We start from the raw sequence: 18054 nt of genomic DNA on the forward strand, positions 1-18054 counted from the left end.
TGCCTCTGCCTGGAGGGTTCTTCTTTTATAATCTTACATCTTCGAAAATCCTTTCCTATTTCAAACCAAAAGCTGCCTTTTTAGTGAGTTCCTCCTTGACAGTTCCTGGCTAGACTAAGATCCTCCTTCTTTGAACATCTTGCCATTATATTATTTATTTTATTGTGCATGTATCTGTAAGTGCCTTAAGGGGTAAGGACTGTGTATTTTCGTCTTAAAGCCCACACATCTCTGCTGATAATAAATACCTAAGACATTTATTGAATGAATAAATGGTTAAAAGAGTGCAATTCAGACAAATTAAAACAACAGTGCTCATTTATTCCGCTGGCATTTATTGAACACCCACTATGTAACACTTGAAAAAAATTCAAACCTGATATATAATAATTCAATTTTTTAAATGGCAGACTATTGTTTTCTAGCCATTTTCTCATTGACTCTTTCATTTTCTTTATTTTCTTTTATTTACTTTTTAAACATCTTTATTGGATTATAATTGCTTTACAATGGTGTGTTAGTTTCTGCTTTATAACAAAGTGAGTCAGTTATACATATACATATGTTCCCATATCTCTTCTCTCCTGCATCTCCCTCCCTCCCACCCTCCCTATCCCACCACTCTAGGTGGTCACCAGCCACCAAGCTGATCTCCCTGTGCTATGCAGCTGTCTCCCACTAGCTACCTATTTTACTTTTGGTAGTGTATATATGTCCATGCCACCCTCTCACTTTTTCACAGCTTACCCTTCCCCTTCCCCCTCCCCATATCCTCAAGTCCATTCTCTAGTAGGTCTGTGTCTTTATTCCCATCTTGCCCCTAGGTTCTTCGTGAACTTTTTTTTCTTTAGATTCCATATATATGTGTTAGCATACAGTATTTGTTTTTCTCTTTCTGACTTATTTCATTCTGTATGACAGACTCTAGGTCCATCCACCTCATTACAAATAACTCAATTTTGTTTCTTTTTATGGCTGGGTAATATTCCATTGTATATATGTGGCACATCTTCTTTATCCATTCATCCGATGATGGATACTTAGGTTGCTTCCATGTCCTGGCTATTGTAAATACAGCTGCAATGAACATTTTGGTACATGACACTTTTTTTTTTCTTTTGCGGTATGCGGGCCTCTCACTGTTGTGGCCTCTCCCGTTGTGGAGCACAGGCTCAGGACGTGCAGGCTCAGCGGCCATGGCTCACGGGCCCAGCTGCTCTGCGTCATATGGGATCTTCCTGGACCGGGGCACGAACACATGTCCGCTGCATCGGCAGGTGGACTCTCAACCACTGTGCCACCAGGGAAGCCCAAATGACACTTTTTGAATTATGGTTTTCTCAGGATATATGCCCAGTAGTGGGACTGCGTGGTCATATGGTAGTTCTATTTTTACTTTTTTAAGGAACCTCCATACTGTTCTCCATAGTGGCTGTATCAATTTACATTCCCACAAACAATGCAAGAGGGTTCCCTTTTCTTCACACCCTCTCCAGCATTTATTGTTTGTAGATTTTCTGATGATGGCCATTCTGATCAGTGTGAGGTGATACCTCATTGTAGTTTTGACTGCCTTTTCTCTAATGATTAATGATGTTGAGCATTCTTTCATGTGCTTGTTAGCAATCTGCATATATTCTTTGGAGAAATGTCTATTTAGGTCTTCTGCCCATTTTTGGATTGGCTTGTTTGTTTTTTTGATATTGAGCAGCATGAGCTGCTTGTAAATTTTGGAGATTAATCCTTTGTCAGTTGCTTCATTTGCAAATATTTTCTCCCATTCTGAGGGTTGTATTTTCATCTTGTTTATGGTTTCCTTTGCTGTGCAAAGCTCTTAAGTTCCATTAGGTCCCATTTGTTTATTTTTGTTTTTATTTCCATTTCTCTAGGAGGTGGGTTAAAAAGGATCCTGCTGTGATTTATGTCATAGAGAGTTCTGTCTATGTTTTCCTCTAAGAGTTTTATACTCTCTGGCCTTACATTAAGGTCTTTAGTCCATTTTGAGTTTATTTTTGTGTATGGTGTTAGGGAGTGTTCTAATTTCATTCTTTTACATATAGCTATCCAGTTTTCCCAGCACCACTTATTGAAGAGGCTGTCTTTTCTCCATTGTATATTCTTGCCTCCTTTAACAAAAATAAGGTGACCATATATGCGTGGGTTTATCTCTGGGCTTTCTATCCTGTTCCATTGATCTATCTTTCTGTTTTTGTGCCAGTACCATACTGTCTTGATTACTGTAGCTTTGTAGTATAGTCTGAAGTCAGGGAGCCTGATTCCTCCAGCTCTGCTTTTCTTTCTCAAGACTGCTTTGGCTACACAGGGTCTTTTGTGTTTCCATAAAAGTTGTGAAATTTTTTGTTCTAGTTCTGTGAAAAATGCCAGTGGTAGTTTGATAGGGATTGCATTGAATCTGTAGATTGCTGTGGGTAGTATAGTCATTTTCCCAATGTTGATTCTTCCAATCCAAGAACATGGTATATCTCTCCATCTATCTGTATGATTTTTAATTTATCAGTTTGTTATAATTTTTTGCATACAGGTCTTTTGTCTCATTACATAGGTTTATTCCTAGATATTTTATTCTTTTTGTTGCAATGGTACATGAGAGTGTTTTCTTAAATTCGCTTTCAAATTTTTCATCATTAGTGTATAGGAATGCAAGAGATTTCTGTGCACTAATTTTTTGTCCTGCTACTTTACCATATTCATTAATTAGCTCTAGTAGTTTTCTGGTAGCATCTTTAGGATTCTCTATGTATAGTATCATGTCATCTACACACAGTGACAGCTTTACTTCTTCTTTTCTGATATGGATTCCTTTTATTTCTTTTTCTTCTCTGATTGCTCTGGCTAAAACTTCCAAAACTATGTTGAATAAGAGTGGTGAGAGAGTATTGTTCCTGATTTTAGTGAAAATGGTTTCAGCTTTTCACCACTGAGGACAATGTTGGCTGTGGGTTTGTCATACATGGCCTTTATTATGTTAAGGAAAGTTCCCTCTATGCCTAGTTTATGGAGGGTTTTTATCATAAATGGGTGTTGAATTTTGTCAAAAGCTTTCTCTGCATTTATTAAGATGATCATGTAGTTTTCCTCCTTCAATTTGTTAACATGGTGTACCACATTGATTGATTTGCACATATTGAAGAATCCTTGCATTGCTGGGATAAACCCCACTTGATCATGGTGTATGATCCTTTTAATGTGCTGTTGGATTCTGTTTGCTAGTAATTTGTTGAGGATTTTTGCATCTATGTTCATCAGTGATATTGGCCTGTAGTTTTCTTTCTTTGTGACATCTTTGTCTGGTTTTGGTATCAGGGTGATGGTAGCCTCGTAGAATGAGTTTGGGAGTGTTCCTCCCTCGGCTATATTTTGCAAGAGCTTGAGAAGGATAGGTGTTAACACTTCGCTAAATGTTTGATAGAATTCACCTGTGAAGCCATCTGGTACTGGGCTTTTGTTTGTTGGAAGATTTTTAATCACAGTCTCAATTTCAGTGCTTGTGATTGGTCTGTTAATATTTTCTGTTTCTTCCTGGTTCAGTCTTGGAAGGTTGTGCATTTCTAAGAATTTGTCCATTTCTTCCAGGTTGTCCATTTTATTGCATTGGGTTGCTTGTAGTAATCTCTCATGATCCTTTATATTTCTGCAGTGTCTGTTGTTACTTCTTTTTCATTTCTAATTCTATTGATTTGAGTCTTCTCCCTTTTTTTCTTGATGAGTCTGGTTAATGGTTTATCAACTTTGTACATCTTCTCAAAGAACCACCTTTCAGTTTTATTGATCTTTGCTGTTGTTTTCTTCATTTCTTTTACATTTATTTCTGATCTGATCTTTATGATTTCCTTCCTTCTGCTAACTTTGGGGTTTTTGTTCTTCTTTCTCTAATTGCTTTAGGTGTAAGGTTAGGTTGTTTATTTGAGATGTTTCTTGTTTCTTAAGGTAGGATTTTATTGCTATAAACTTCCCTCTTAGAACTGCTTTTGCTGCATCCCATAGGTTTTGGGTCGTCGTGTCTCCACTGTCATTTGTTTCTAGGTATTTTTTGATTTCCTCTTTGATTTCTTCAGTGATCTCTTGGTTATTAAGTAGTATTCTTTAGCCTCCAATGTGTTTGTATTTTTTACACATTTTTTCCTGTAATTGATATCTAGTCTCATAGTGTTGTGGTCAGAAAAGATACTTGATACGATTTCAATTTTCTTAAATTTACCAAGGTTTGATTTCTGACCCACAATATGATCTATTCTGTAGAATGTTCTATGAGCACTTGAGAAGAATGTGTATTCTGTTGTTTTTGTATGGAATGTCCTATAAATATTAATTAAGTCCACCTTGTTTACTGTACCATTTAAAGCTTGTGTTTCCTTATTTATTTTCATTTTGGATTATCTGTCCATTGGTGAAAATGGGGTGTTAAAGTCCTCTAGTATGATTGTGTTACTATTGATTTCTGCTTTTATGGCTGTATTTGCCTTATGTATTGAGATGCTCCTATGCTGGGTCCATAAATATTTACAACTGTTATAATCTTCTTGGATTGATCCCCTGATCATTATGTAGTGTCATTCTTTGACTCTTTTAATAGTCTTTGTTTTAAAGTCTATTTTGCCTGATATGAGAATTGCTACTCCAGCTTTCTTTTGGTTTCCATTTGCATGGAATGTCTTTTTCCATCCCCTCACTTTCAGTCTGTATGTGTCCCTAGGTCTGAGGTGAGTGTCTTGTAGACAGCATATATACCAGTCTTGTTTTTGTATGCACTCAGCCAGTCTATGTCTTTTGGTTTGGGCATTTTATCCATTTACATTTAAGGTAATTATCAATATGTATGTTCCTATTACCATTTTCTTAATTGTTTTGGGTCCGTTGTTGTAGGTCTTTTCCTTCCCTTGTGTTTCTTGCCTAGAGAAGTTCCTCTATCATTTGTTGTAAAGCTGGTTTCATGGTGCTGAATTCTCTTAGCTTTTGCCTGTCTGTAAAGGTTTTAGTTTCTCCGTTAAATCTGAATGAGATCCTTGCTGGGTAGAGTAATCTTGGTTGAAGGTTTTTCTCCTTCATCACTTTACATATGTCCTGCCACTCCCTCTGGCTTTCAGAGTTTCTGCTGAAAGATCAGCTGTTAACCTTATGGGGATTCCCTTGTGTGTTATTTGTTGTTTTTCCTTCACTGCTTTTAATTTTTTTTTTGTATTTAATTTTTGATAGTTTGATTAATTGTGTCTTTGCGTGTTTCTCCTTGGATTTATCCTGTATGGGACTCTCTGTGCTTCCTGGATGTGATTAACTATTTCCTTTCCCATGTTAGGGAAATTTTCAACTATAACCTCTTCAAATTATTTCTCAGTCACTTTGTTTTCCTCTTCTTCTTCTGGGACCCCTATAATTCGAATGTTGGTGCGTTTAATGTTGTCCCAGAGGTCTCTGAGACTGTCCTCAATTCTTTTCATTCTTTTTTCTTTATTCCGCTCTGCAGTTGTTATTTCCACTATTTTACCTTCCAGTTCCCTTATCCATTCTTCTGCCTCAGTTATTCTGCTATTGATCCCTTTTAGAGAATTTTTTTTTAATTTATTTATTTTTGGCTGTGCTCGGTCTTCTTTGCTGTGCGTGGGCTTTCTCTAGTTGTGGCGAGCGGGGGTGACTCTTTGTTGCGGTGCATGGCCTTCTCATTGCAGTGGCATCTCTCGTTGCGTGCCACAGGCTCTAGGCATGCGGGCTTCAGTAGTTGTGGCATGTGAGCTTCAGTAGTTGTGGCTCACAGGCTCCAGAGTGCAGGCTCAGTAGTTGTGGTGTACCAGCTTAGTTGCTCTGCGGCACGTGGGATTTTCCCGGACAAGGGCTTGAACCTGTGTCCCCTGCACTGGCAGACGGATTCTTAACCACTGAACTACCAGGGAAGCCCGAGAATTTTTAATTTCTTTTATTGTGTTGTTCATCACTGTTTGTTTGCTCTTTAGCTGTTCTAGGTCCTTGTTATACATTTCTTGTATTTTCTCCATTCTGTTTCCAAGCTTTTGGATCATCTTTACTATCATTATTCTGAATTCTTTTTCAGGTAGACTGCCTATTTCCTCTTCATTTGTTAGGTCTGGTGGGTTTTTGCCTTGCTCCTTCATCTTCTGTGTGTTTCTCTGTCTTCTCATTTGCTTAAATTACTGTTTTGGGGGTCTCCTTTTTGCAGGCTGCAGGTTCGTAGTTTCTGTTGTTTTTGGTGTCTGTCCCCAGTGTCTAAGGTTGGTTCAGTGGGTTGTATAGGCTTCCTGGTGGAGGGGACTTGTGCCTGTGCTTTGGTGGATGAGGCTGGATATTGTCTTTCTGCTGGGCAGGTCCACATCTGGTGGTGTGCTTTGGGGTGTCTGTGGCCTTATTATGATTTTAGGCAGCTTCTCTGCTAATAGATGGGGTTGTGTTCCTGTCTTGCTTGTTGTTTGGCATAGGGTGTCCAGCACTGTAGCTTGCGGGTCATTGAGTAGAGCTGGGTCTTGGCGTTAAGATGGAGATCTCTGGGAGATTTTCACCGTCTGATATTACGTGGAGCTGGGAGGTCTCTTGTGGACCAGTGTCCTGAACTGGGCTCTCCCACCTCAGAGGCACAGCCCTGACTCCTGGCTGGAGCACCAAGAGCCTATCACCACACAGCTCAGAATAAAAGGGAGAAAAAAAAGAAAGAAAAAAAGAAGAATATAAAATAAAATAAAATAAAGTCATTAAAATATAAAATAATTATTAAACAAAATTTTTTAAGTAATAAAAGAAAGAAAGAAGAGAGCAACCAAACCAACAAACAAGTCCACCAATGATAACAAATGCTAAGAACTATAATTAAAAAAACCCCCAAAAATGGACAGACAGAACCCTAGGACAAACGGTAAAAGCAAAGCTATACAGACAAAATCACACAGAGAAGCATACACATTCACACTCACAAAAAGAGAAAAAGGGGAAAAAATATGCATATTGTTGCTCCCAAAGTCCACCTCCTCAATTTGGGATGATTCGTTGTCTCTTCAGGTATTCCACAGATGCAGGTACATCAAGTTGATTGTGGAGTTTTAATCCGCTGCTCCTGAGGCTGCTGGGAGAGATTTCTCCCTTTCTCGTCTTTGCACAGCTCTTGGGGTTCAGCTTTGGATTTGGATCCACCTCTACATGTGAGTCGCCTGAGGGCGTCTGTTCTTCGCTCAGACAGGACGGGGTTAAAAGAGCAGCTGATTCGGGGGCTCTGGCTCACTCAGGCCCGGGGGGGAGGGAGGGGCAGGGAGTGCGGGGCGGGCCTGCGGCGGCAGAGGCCAGCATGACGTTGCAGCAGCCTGAGGCGCTCCGTGCGTTCTCCTGGGGAAGTTGTCCCTGGAACACAGGACCCTGGCAGTGGCGGCCTGCACAGGCTCCCGGGAGGGGAGGTGTAGATAGTGACCTGTGCTCGCACACAGGCTTCTTGGTGGTGGCAGCAGCAGCCTTAGCGTCTCATTCCCGTCTCTGGGGTCCGCGCTTTTAGCCGCGGCTCGCGCCCGTCTCTGGAGCTCCTTTAAGCGGTGTTCTTAATCCCCTCTCCTCGTGCACCAGGAAACAAAGAGGGAAGAAAACGTCTCTTGCCTCTTCGGCAGCTGCAGACTTTTCCCGGACTCCCTCCCGGCTAGCCGTGGCACACTAACCCCTTCAGGCTGTGTTCACGCCGCCAACCCCAGTCCTCTCCCTGCTATCCGACCGAAGCCTGAGCCTCAGCTCCCAGCCCCGCCCGCCCCGGCGGGTGAGCAGACAAGCCTCTTGGGCTGGTGAGTGCCAGTCTTCCCTGATCCTCTGTGCAGGAATCTCTCCGCTTTGCCCTCCGCACCCCTGTGGCTGCGCTCTCCTCCGCAGCTCCGAAGCTTCCCCCTCCGCCACCGGCAGTCTCCACCCGCGAAGGGGCTTCTAGTGTGTGGAAACCTTTCCTCCTTCACGGCTCCCTCCCACTGGTGCAGGTCCCATCCCTATTCTTTTGTCTCTGTTTTTTCTTTTTCTTTTGCCCTGCCCAGGTACGTGGGGAGTTTCTTGCCTTTTGGGAGGTCTTCTGCCAGCGTTCAGTAGGTGTTCTGTAGTTGTTGTTCACATGTAGATGTATTTCTGATGTATCTGTGGGGAGGAAGGTGATCTCCACGTCTTACTCTTCCGCCATCTTGAAGCTCCCTCATTGGCTCTTTTAAATATAATTAACGATCACTTGCGATCTAATATTAAAATAGTGCTATAATTGAACTTAAGACAGAAAGCCTCTGATCTGTTCCCATCCTGCAATCTCTGTCTAAATTCTTCAAAGAATCTAGCTTTAGATGATAATACATCTGCTTAATGACTTCCTTTCCTTTCCAACTAATTGAGCTGGCTTATCTCTGCTAAATAAACACATCCCCAGACACAGCACCCACTCACAGCCCCATAGGAAAAGCAGAGTGAGTTTCCTTCTCCCATGTGCTTTATAATTTGTAGTATCTGAGTGTGGAATCAACCCCTGAAGAATTTGGTAATGGTCTATTAGAAGCATGTCTCCCCTCAAAGCAAAGAGTGAAGGTCATAAGAGTTTTTACTGATACAGGTCTTTCTGTACCTCCCCCCAGTTCTTCAAATCCCCTCACCCATATATTTGTGGGCAGTTACTGTATTGTGAGGAGGGCATGATTTACAGGAAGATACAAACTTCTTTGCAAATGCTCCTTGCTGAGTCAGGTTGGGCTATAAGATTAATTTCTATGGAAAGTGAAAATTCTTAAGAGCCTGCCTCCAGTCTACAGAGGGGAAATGGAGGCAAATCCATGAAGAGATATGGGCACAACTGGCTTCAGCAGATAAAGATGAGAATGGAGTTTCTGTAGAGAACCCTCACCAGGGCAAAGCAGGGCACGTATGACCGTCCTAGGGTATGCAGGCCCAGGAAGTTTAGTTTAGTTTTGTTTTGTTTTGGAGATTCTGTCTATACAAACAACTGGATGCACTCAAAATCAGCATGTCAGCAACATTCCGTCTGCCCCATCTCATGTCATGCTGAGGACAAAATACCACACCAGACCGCAAGAGTGATCTCCTTGCCAGATCATCCCCCTTGAATCAAGGACTGGCCATGGAGTCTCAGGACAGCCCCATATGCATGTGTTCCAGAGCTTCTCCTCCTCAAGGTATCCAGTCCACCTCACTGAGGTGTTAGGGCAGCAGAGAGCACCCTGAAGGGGGAGGAACAGACTGGAGCCCTGTTGATACACTGCCAACCCAAGCCCATCTCAGGCCCAAAGGAGTACTTTACACATTTCCAGGAAGGCTCTCCAAAGTCCTGGGCCTCCTAAGGAACAGGGCCCACAACAGAAGTCCTTCTGGCTTAGCTCTAAGGGCATTTCCAGATAAAGGCATGATGAGGACCTTTCCACAGAAGAGGAAGTCAGTCCTTTTCATAAGCCCAACACTGAGTCAGAAAGTTCCTCCCACACTGCACTGTTACTGTTGCCATAGACTGTCACCAACTTGAAAGACAGGGTCCACCTTCTGCTGTTTTCAAACCCCCATGCCTAGCACCAAGACAGACACTTACAATGTTGTCAAATAAATGTTAAAAATCCTACTTCAAGGCAAGTTTGATTTTCATTATACAGTAGAGCATCTCAGAGAAATGAATAGTGTCTTGAAATTAGGTTAGAGGGCTTAGTTCAATCTCTGAGTTTCAGTCACCTCGTCTTAAAATGAAGGAGCTGGACCAGCAGATCCTTAAGGACCTTCCAACTTTAGATCCTATGACTTGAATATCTATGACTGGCCCTAATCAGGGAGGGATTACTGGCTTCCCAAAAAAGATGAGAGGGATTTAAACCAACAAACCTAGTCACCAAGGTTTAATATATGTAGGAAACTATTCATTCCACCATCAGCTACAGGCTTGGAGTCAGGTGGTAAACGCACTAATCACTCTGTCAGTAAGTTGAGCCTGTGTTGCTCATTCCCAATAGAAGCACTTGTAGGGCTGGGGTGGAATTTTTTTGTTCCTGTTCCAAGGTATCTGAGTCCAAGTGATTGGGAGCACACGGTTTCTGAAACCCCAATGTGAGCCCTTGCTCTGGAGACCACAGAGTCTAATTATATTGAACAGAGAACAGCAAAAGTCACAAAGCCATTAATGGGAGGGTAAGGGGAAAATGAACACCCAGGGAGAAATTCAGTAGCTATTTTGAAAAGCAGGAGATTTTGCTTCTTTGTCTCAATGACAAAGTAGCTGAGTCACCCAATCGCTCATGATCTCAGGGAACGCATTAGCTTTGGTTGAGTCTGCACTCATCCAAAAAGTGGAATGGTATGATGGTCGGAGAAAGCCTAGAAGGTCTGGCTCTGAAAAAAAAAGTAGGGATTTTGGGGGAAGGGAAAAGAGGTGCAGGACATATTTTAGAGCTTACAAACTGAAGATGAAATCACCATAAAGAGCTGTCAACGAAGCAATGTCTAGTAATCCTGAACTCAGCCAAAGCTCAAATGCCAGAGATGCCCTGAGATCAGGACTTTGAAGGGAGAAGATCACTTAAAACTATTCTACGCACAGACAACAAGAGACTAAGCTGAAGAATTTGCTTATGAGGCTTGCTAAAGACCCAACACATCCCTCTTCTCCTCTTGTCGAAGTGTTTGAGCCCAGGTAAAGCACACAGCCTCTGAACACCATGACCTCATAGAAACCCAGGCACCCAGGAACTCCTGAGCCTGATGAGTATAACTCACAGCATGAGAGCCCTGCTGAAAGCCTGAGAGGACATTGAGGGGGTGTGAATACTGGAAATGCTGTCTTCTGTGAGGGTTAGACCAGCAAGGTCCTGAACAGCACATTTCCTGACCTCCTGCCTTCTTGGGAAAGCTCCAGAGAAACTGTAAATGAAGGATGAAGGAACCATCTCAGCTCATGGATGTCCTGAGTTCCCTTTCTCAAAGGATGGTGCAATGGTCAGGGAATACAATGGAGCTCAAGGTCCAACCTCTGCTAGGAAGACTCAACCCGTTTCTGATTGACTCTGATGTTTTTGAGGCAAGAGAGGCCAACAGAGTTTAAAGTCCTGGGAAATAAACCAATGATAACAGCTGATAATTCAGCTTCAAAGATTGGGTTAACTATTACCATGTGAAAATGTTGGCCACGCTTTGGAAATAGTTACATGGACAGACAGTGGAAATTGTCATTATTTTTACCAAGACCCTTAGGTCCACCCTGGAAATGAGGGCACAAAGGTACAGAAGGTGTTGAGACATGGAACAAACACAGACTCTTCTAAGGTCACAAGATGAGTCAGTCACAGACAAGCAATTCATCTTTGCCTCAAAAAATTTTTCTACTTAGTGAATTTGGAAAGCTCAAAGACAGCTTTGGTGCAGATAAACAAGCTTGTTCACAGTAGAGCAAGCTAGCAAGAGCTAGCTCACCCTGGCCCTGTGTCATTTTTCCCTCCCTGATTCTATAAAAAGCTCCCCCATAAATTCTAAAGCCCCATAAATTCCAGCCGAATGGATTATCAGACCAAATACTGGAAGCCCTAGCTCTGTCTCAAATAGGAAGCAACATTTGAATGTCAATGCTGCCCGTCACATCCCCTCAAACGCAGATCTTTCTCTTCTGCCAATCTCAGTCAGTTTCCCCAGACAACTCTAAGTAAGAGACAAAAGACCCCCTCCAGTGATACTTTGTTCTCTTTCAAGCTGAAGGTTGCTGCTTCTCATTGTCTAGAATGAGTCCCCTCCCGCAAGGCACCTCAGTCCCTCATGCAAGAGAGTCCAGCTACTTCATTTCCCAGACATGTTTAGACATGATAGAACCTCAAATGTGAAGTTGGCTTGGTACCAAGAAATAATAAGATAATAAATATGAAGTGCCTACTATAGCACCCACTCAGTAAATGTTGGCTTTTATTTGTCATTAGATAGGTTATTCAAAAAATATAAAATTTTTTTAATTGAAGAATTTCTTTCAAATTGAATTAAGAGCCTACCATGGTCCTGGCACTTGGGTAGGACCAATGGATAACAGCAAGATAAATATAATTTGACTTCTACCTTTAGGAGGTTTAGAATTTATATGGGAGAGAAGACACACACGCCAACATGGTACAGAGTCAAATCTGATATATAGTAAAGGAAAATATGAACAAAGTGCTGGAGGAGGGGAAATTCCTTTTGTCTGGTGAGGTGAAGCAGGCACCATAAGGTGGGGTCTGAAGAATGGGGGCAGCTTCTGCCATTCAATAAGGCAGGGCTGCCCTTCCAGAGGGAGGGAAGCACGTGAGGAAAGATCTGGAACAGGACAGGGCATCCCAGGTGCAGGGGTAGCTGGATAGAAAGAAAGATGAGAGGAGGACTAAAAGGGAAGCATGGAGATGGAGATAGGGACACAATCTTGATTGCTTTGAAGTCAGGAAATACCAGTGGGAGGGCTACAGGAGCTGTCTAGGTCTGAAGAAAACTGCTCAGACTAAAGCAATGGTCATGAAGAAACAGGTGCAAGCCGACACAAATCTATGACAGTAAGACTCTGCCAGCACGGTGGGTATTTGGGAAGTGAGGAAGGCTTGGAATAGCCACCTCCCCTGAGAGTGAGGGCTGGCACAAGGCCACAGAGGGTGAGTGACATTGCTCTGCATGCCCCTTGTCTTAGAAGGTGTGCGGTTTGTTTCTCTGTCATAAATCTTGCCCTGAATACTATCTGGAGACAGGGTTTTATTGGAGGACAGCTGCATCACTAATTTTAGGTTTGTGCTAGAGAAATAGGGCAGGTTTAATCTCCAGGGCAGGGAGGAGTCATAGTGACACAACGCTGGGCATCTGTTCCTACAGAGGCATCCAAGAATAACTCTCCCGGGGCTTGCTAGCATTTGGAGGCTGACACTCCGTAAAGCTATTCACGTCCCCTGACATGTCACTTCATCCCTGAAAGACCCCTTCAAACCCACAGGTTCTGGCATCCAAGTCAAGTTGAGTAGAACTCATTGGGGTACAACTTAGTTACTATTTGGGAAACGGAGTTCATGTGAGAAGGTGAGTAGTGGCAGAAACTTCCCATCTGCGTGTTCGCCTCTAGCTTTGCTGAGAGATCTGAAGCAGGCAGCCAAGTACCCAACAGCATTTATATTCATAATGAGGAACAATATTAAGGCACATCAAAGCTTCCAAGATTTTTGGCACAGTATTTCTTAATGCCCCCAACAAACCTAAGAGGCAGGACTTGATATTCACACTTTGAGAAATGTAACAGGTTAGTTAAGAAAGGATAAATGACTCGCCAAGGAATCAGCTAGAAAGAGGGGGACAAGGCGGGTCTTCTGATTTTAGCACCTTTGCTCTTGTCTTGCTGCTGGAGGCTGGGGGTAAGGCAGAAAACAAGGCAGCTTTGAGAAAGAATTCAAAAGCAGAGGGAACAGACATTTATTTTGCCTTTGGGAGGAAAGAGCCATACGATGGAGGAGAAAGACTCCCCCTATCATTAAGCAAATTGGTCCATGAGTATGTGCGTTTAGATGAAACACACATTTAGGTAACAGAAATTTAAACAAAGTTTAACTGCTTGTGATTGTCTTATATATGGTGGTTTAGAAATCAACTGCTGGACATAGACTGCGTAAAGTACTCCGGTGGTGGTTTAAGAGCTAAGGCTCATGTATCAGACAGGGTTTAAATTCCAGCTCTTTCACTTAAATCCCGGCATGTTACTTAACTTCTTTCAGCTTCAATTTTTTTTTTCCCTGTAAAATTGGGGAGAGTAATAGCACCTGCCTCGCAGAAGAGAGGAGAGGATCAAATGAGATAATGCATGCTAAGAGCTTAGCATGGGGCAGAGCACATAATAAATGCCACGGCAATGACAGCTCTATCGAAATGGTTGGTGGAAAAGCCTCTCCCCGATGGAGGTTTGGTTTTAATTTGGCATTTGGATCAAGAAGGGGAATCATCTTGTCTAACTTTTACAGAATAGACCAGAAATGCAGAAATATGCCCGAGGTCCCTGAAGAGTCATTTTGTCATCAGAAACATCCACCCCTGTTTATCCCTGGGGTTACTCTCCACGAGAAAAAAAGCAATAGAGATGGCAACTAGCAAGAGTCTCTGAGAAGGGGGCTTCTGTGCTTTGTTGCTTACTCCCCCTAGCTCAATCTGAATAGGGAAGACAATAAAAGCTATCAGGATTCCAGAAGTGAAGGGCCTAGTGCCAAGGTAAGCTGGGAAGGGCTTGCCTAGAGGAGCTCTCCAAACAACATGGTACCCGAGTGAGTACTGTGTGATACTGGTATGTGGATGGGCCCAGGAGACATCACTAGATTTTCACATGATGTAGGGTAGGCAACCAAACATTCCTGAGCTGCCAAAGAGATACATGGAGACAACAGCAGATTAGAAGAGTCCTGGTGAGTAAGGCAAAAAGATATGGCTCATGGATTGCTGACCAAAGGACACGTTAAGACTGCATATGTCAGCAGCAAAGGCCTACACACCACGATCAAAACAGAAATATCCAAATCAAACATATTCAAATTGAATAATGGAAGTTTAAGAGGGAAATAAAATATAATTACAGAAAAACCAAGAAAGTTAATTTCTTTGGTCACTGAGCTTGTGACTCTGAAGTTTTATACTTAACTAAATGAGGATCCCTTGACAGAATGTAGCTGAATCCCATTTTGCAATACATTTGCACTTCAGAGAAGAGATTTCTCAAATCAGGCACATGCAACACCGACTCCCCAAAAAAAAGGTGGTCTGCAAACAGAAATAGTTCCCTAACCAAATTAGTTTTGGAAAAGGGTATATACTACATACCCATCTTGAATATTCTGAATGTGTGTTGGCTTTATGAAGGCTTTGAGAAGTCTTACAGTAAAGAAATATACCTAACTTTGTTTAACCCAGTACTTCTCAATATATTTGATGAGAAATTTTTTTTTTTTTAACCAAGATATAATGTTTTTCACTCTAGGAAATGCTGGTATAGAGAGCTGCAGGTGAGAATGGATGATAATGGCATTATTGTGGTGACCCAAGAGAAAAATAATCAGGTGGAAGATGAGCTGACGATTGATGCTGGGATGCAGAAAATCTCATGGCTGGTCATGGAAATGCTACTTTGCCAAATGACCCCATGTATCTTGGAAATTGGCTGAATTTTTTCTAATATTCTTTCAAGGTCCTCGCTGAGTCACTCCCATAAATGATGGATCTTATTGGTTCCAAATATCTCTAAAGCCTGCGTCTCTAACCATCTCCCTTTTTTTAAGTTTGTGATTCAATTTTCTCCACTCCAGGAGGCAGGGCCAGGGAGAATAGCTGAGTTTCACTTTCCAATCATAAAAACACATCTCAAAACTAGCACACAGTCAGAATTTCATATCAGAAATTTAGGAACCCTGAGAGCATCACCTTTCCCTATCATGTCTGAACTGTCTTTTAAGGGCTGTACTCACTATGGTAGAGTCTGTGATTAAAAGAGATACCTGAAGCCTTCAGGCAAAAAACAAGGGCTTTTGAGTCAGACAGATCTGGCTGGATTCAAATCCCAACTCTGCCTTTTTCTAGCATTGTGACCTTGGATAAGACTCTCTCCACATCTGAGTTCCCTCATCTGAAAATGAAGATGATATTATATCCATTCAGGTTGTTGTGACAATCCGAGGAAATGATGCATGGGTGGGGAGGGATGCAAGTTGAGACAGGATAAAATCATAGTACCATATCTACAAGGGGGAAGTCATTGCTCAGTGAACTGGAAGCACCAAGAGAATATCTATGAGACCCTTCCCATATCTCTATCTACTACAAAGAAGACAAAAGTACTAAAAATTGCTCTGTACCTGATTACTCGGGTGCGCTTCTGGGTATAAGGGGTGATGACCTTGAGAAGCAGTTCCATCGCTCCATTAATTCCCAGCATGGCTCCTGTGGTGACTGAGAAAGACAAAAGCACACTAGTTATTGACCCATCTGAACCAAGCATTATTTTCAGCATTACAGAATGAGCCTAAAAGATAGGGGAGGTCCATCACCTTTCTTACCAAAGGCAACTTAAAAGCAGAGAAATTCTATGGTCTTTTATCCCTGGCTTGGAAGTTAAAGATTATCTGAAAAGCACACATTATCTTCCCACACTATCTCTTTCTCAAAAGGGTCCCAAGCCATGAAATTATGTTTTTCATTTTCTGGTGGCCCATTGCCCTACTCCTTTGTATAGTCAATCAGAATAGCCAAGGCAATTGCCGAGCAGATTTTTTCTGTAAGCAGATCTTTGGGTTTCTGGCAACTACTTAAGTTCAAGCTGTTTCACCCACCACCGACTTCCTATATGATACATACGTGTGCGTGCGCACGCGCACACACGCACGCGCGCGCGCACACACACACACACACACACACACACACACACACAGAGCCAGTATCTTAAAAAACACTTTCTTAGACGTATTTTGCTGTTTGGAGACTTCACAATGAAGAAAAGTCGTAAGTGGATGGGATAAGTTTCAATCCAACTTGGATTGACTTCTTTAAAACTTCAAGAAGCAACCTAATAAAGAAGATAGTGCCCTTTTTGTTCCACCCCGGTTCCAAGTTCCCCTACAACTTTTGCACTCAGATCGCCCATCACTAAAAGGCTAAGGCTTGACTATACCTCTATCCATTAGAATGGCAAAGGAAGAATCAGTTGGTCCTGCTCAGAGGTAACTACCAGAAATTGTTGCCTTTTTGCCCAACTGGATGGCTATAAAAACAGAGTGATAGATCTGAATAATAGAAAGAGACCAAAAGGGGTAGCTGGTCATCCTGGTGGCTTCAGATAAGTACTTTGGATACAAAACCTCTCATCTCTGATGATGCCCCAGCCACTCTGCAATATTCCCAGCACCTCACTCCACTCAGCTCACTTTAGGAAGAGCTCTGATCACGTCAAAAATAAGAGGAACCCACAGGATACAAAATGGAATCTTGGCCCGAGGCAAAACTTTCAGTGGGAGAAGGAAAGAAGTTTATCTTCCAAGGTGTGACTCTTTTTCCTTTCCTTCACTGTACTGTTGTAGTAAAACAGAGACCTATGAATGCCTTGTGCTTTGTACCAGCTTTGTTCCAGGAAATATGAGTGGAAACAAGGGGGTCAGGGAGAAGCAAAGAGATAAAAACAAGGGAGGCTTATACTGGCTTGCTCCAAGCCTCAGGAAAGGAGGAAAAATGGAAAACTGGAGTCTCTAATATAGTTCAGCTCAGTAAAGTCTACCAGAGAGAGACTGAGGCTGATGTCTTAGTTATCACCAGGAGTGCGTGTTCCTGGAATATCCTCTATGCGTTCGTCCCTCCTGAGGCTAGTACAGGCAGTCATTGAATGGATCAAAATTCAAGAATTTGGCATCCTAGTTCTGCCCATCAATCTTCCCTTCCCATGGCTACTAACTCAGTCCTTACTTCTAAATTGGCAAAACATGCTGGAGTAAACTCCTGGCAAATAATTCAGCAAAATTCTAGTATTAAGTAGAGTTAGAGAGGAAATAGTTTTAAGAGCATGAATTCTAGCATGGGAGACTTTAGACTTGGAACTGAAAGAGGATAACAATAAAAAGTCCTCACTAAGTTCTTCCATGCTGGATGCCTGCCCAAGGTTAGACCTCTGGCAGCTCTATAAGCAACCTCACCCGCCATCTGAGAGCTGCCGAATGGTTCGCTGGCTGTCATAGACCCATTATGGTTCCAGCCAATTCCTTCTGCAGATAGGAGCTGTTTAGAAAACTTGCTGGAACATTCAACAGTGGCTAACAATTCACCAAAGCGACAGCAACCCATGGGCTTCATGAACTCCTCTTGCCTCTCATCAGTAAAGTCAATGTGTAGAGAGTGATCGTATTTTTTTTAAATATTTTATGAAACAGTTCATATAATAAATGTTGTCTTAGAATAGGAGACACATGGCCACCTCCTCATACCCACAGGCAAATCTCAGCATTTTTCAGAGCTCCCTGCTGAAGGAATTCTTCCAGATCTCTATAATCAATATATATAATGAGAGTAAGTTATTCATCTTAACTATTC

General features: G+C 42.2%; 1 protein-coding gene across 1 annotated transcript in view; it reads right to left on the bottom strand.

The window, feature by feature from the left end:
- The window catches only part of AGBL1 (AGBL carboxypeptidase 1), a gene marked incomplete at its 5' end in the record, with an annotated part of 714342 nt that overhangs the window by 681789 nt on the left and 14499 nt on the right, over nt 1–18054 (bottom strand). Inside the window, one exon of the mRNA XM_049707013.1 lies at nt 15837–15930. Within this exon, the coding sequence (XP_049562970.1) occupies nt 15837–15930 (94 nt within the window). The remainder of the gene's footprint in view (nt 1–15836; nt 15931–18054) is intronic.

The sequence above is a fragment of the Orcinus orca genome, chromosome 2, assembly GCF_937001465.1.
Source record: "Orcinus orca chromosome 2, mOrcOrc1.1, whole genome shotgun sequence".
Lineage (NCBI taxonomy): Eukaryota > Metazoa > Chordata > Mammalia > Artiodactyla > Delphinidae > Orcinus > Orcinus orca.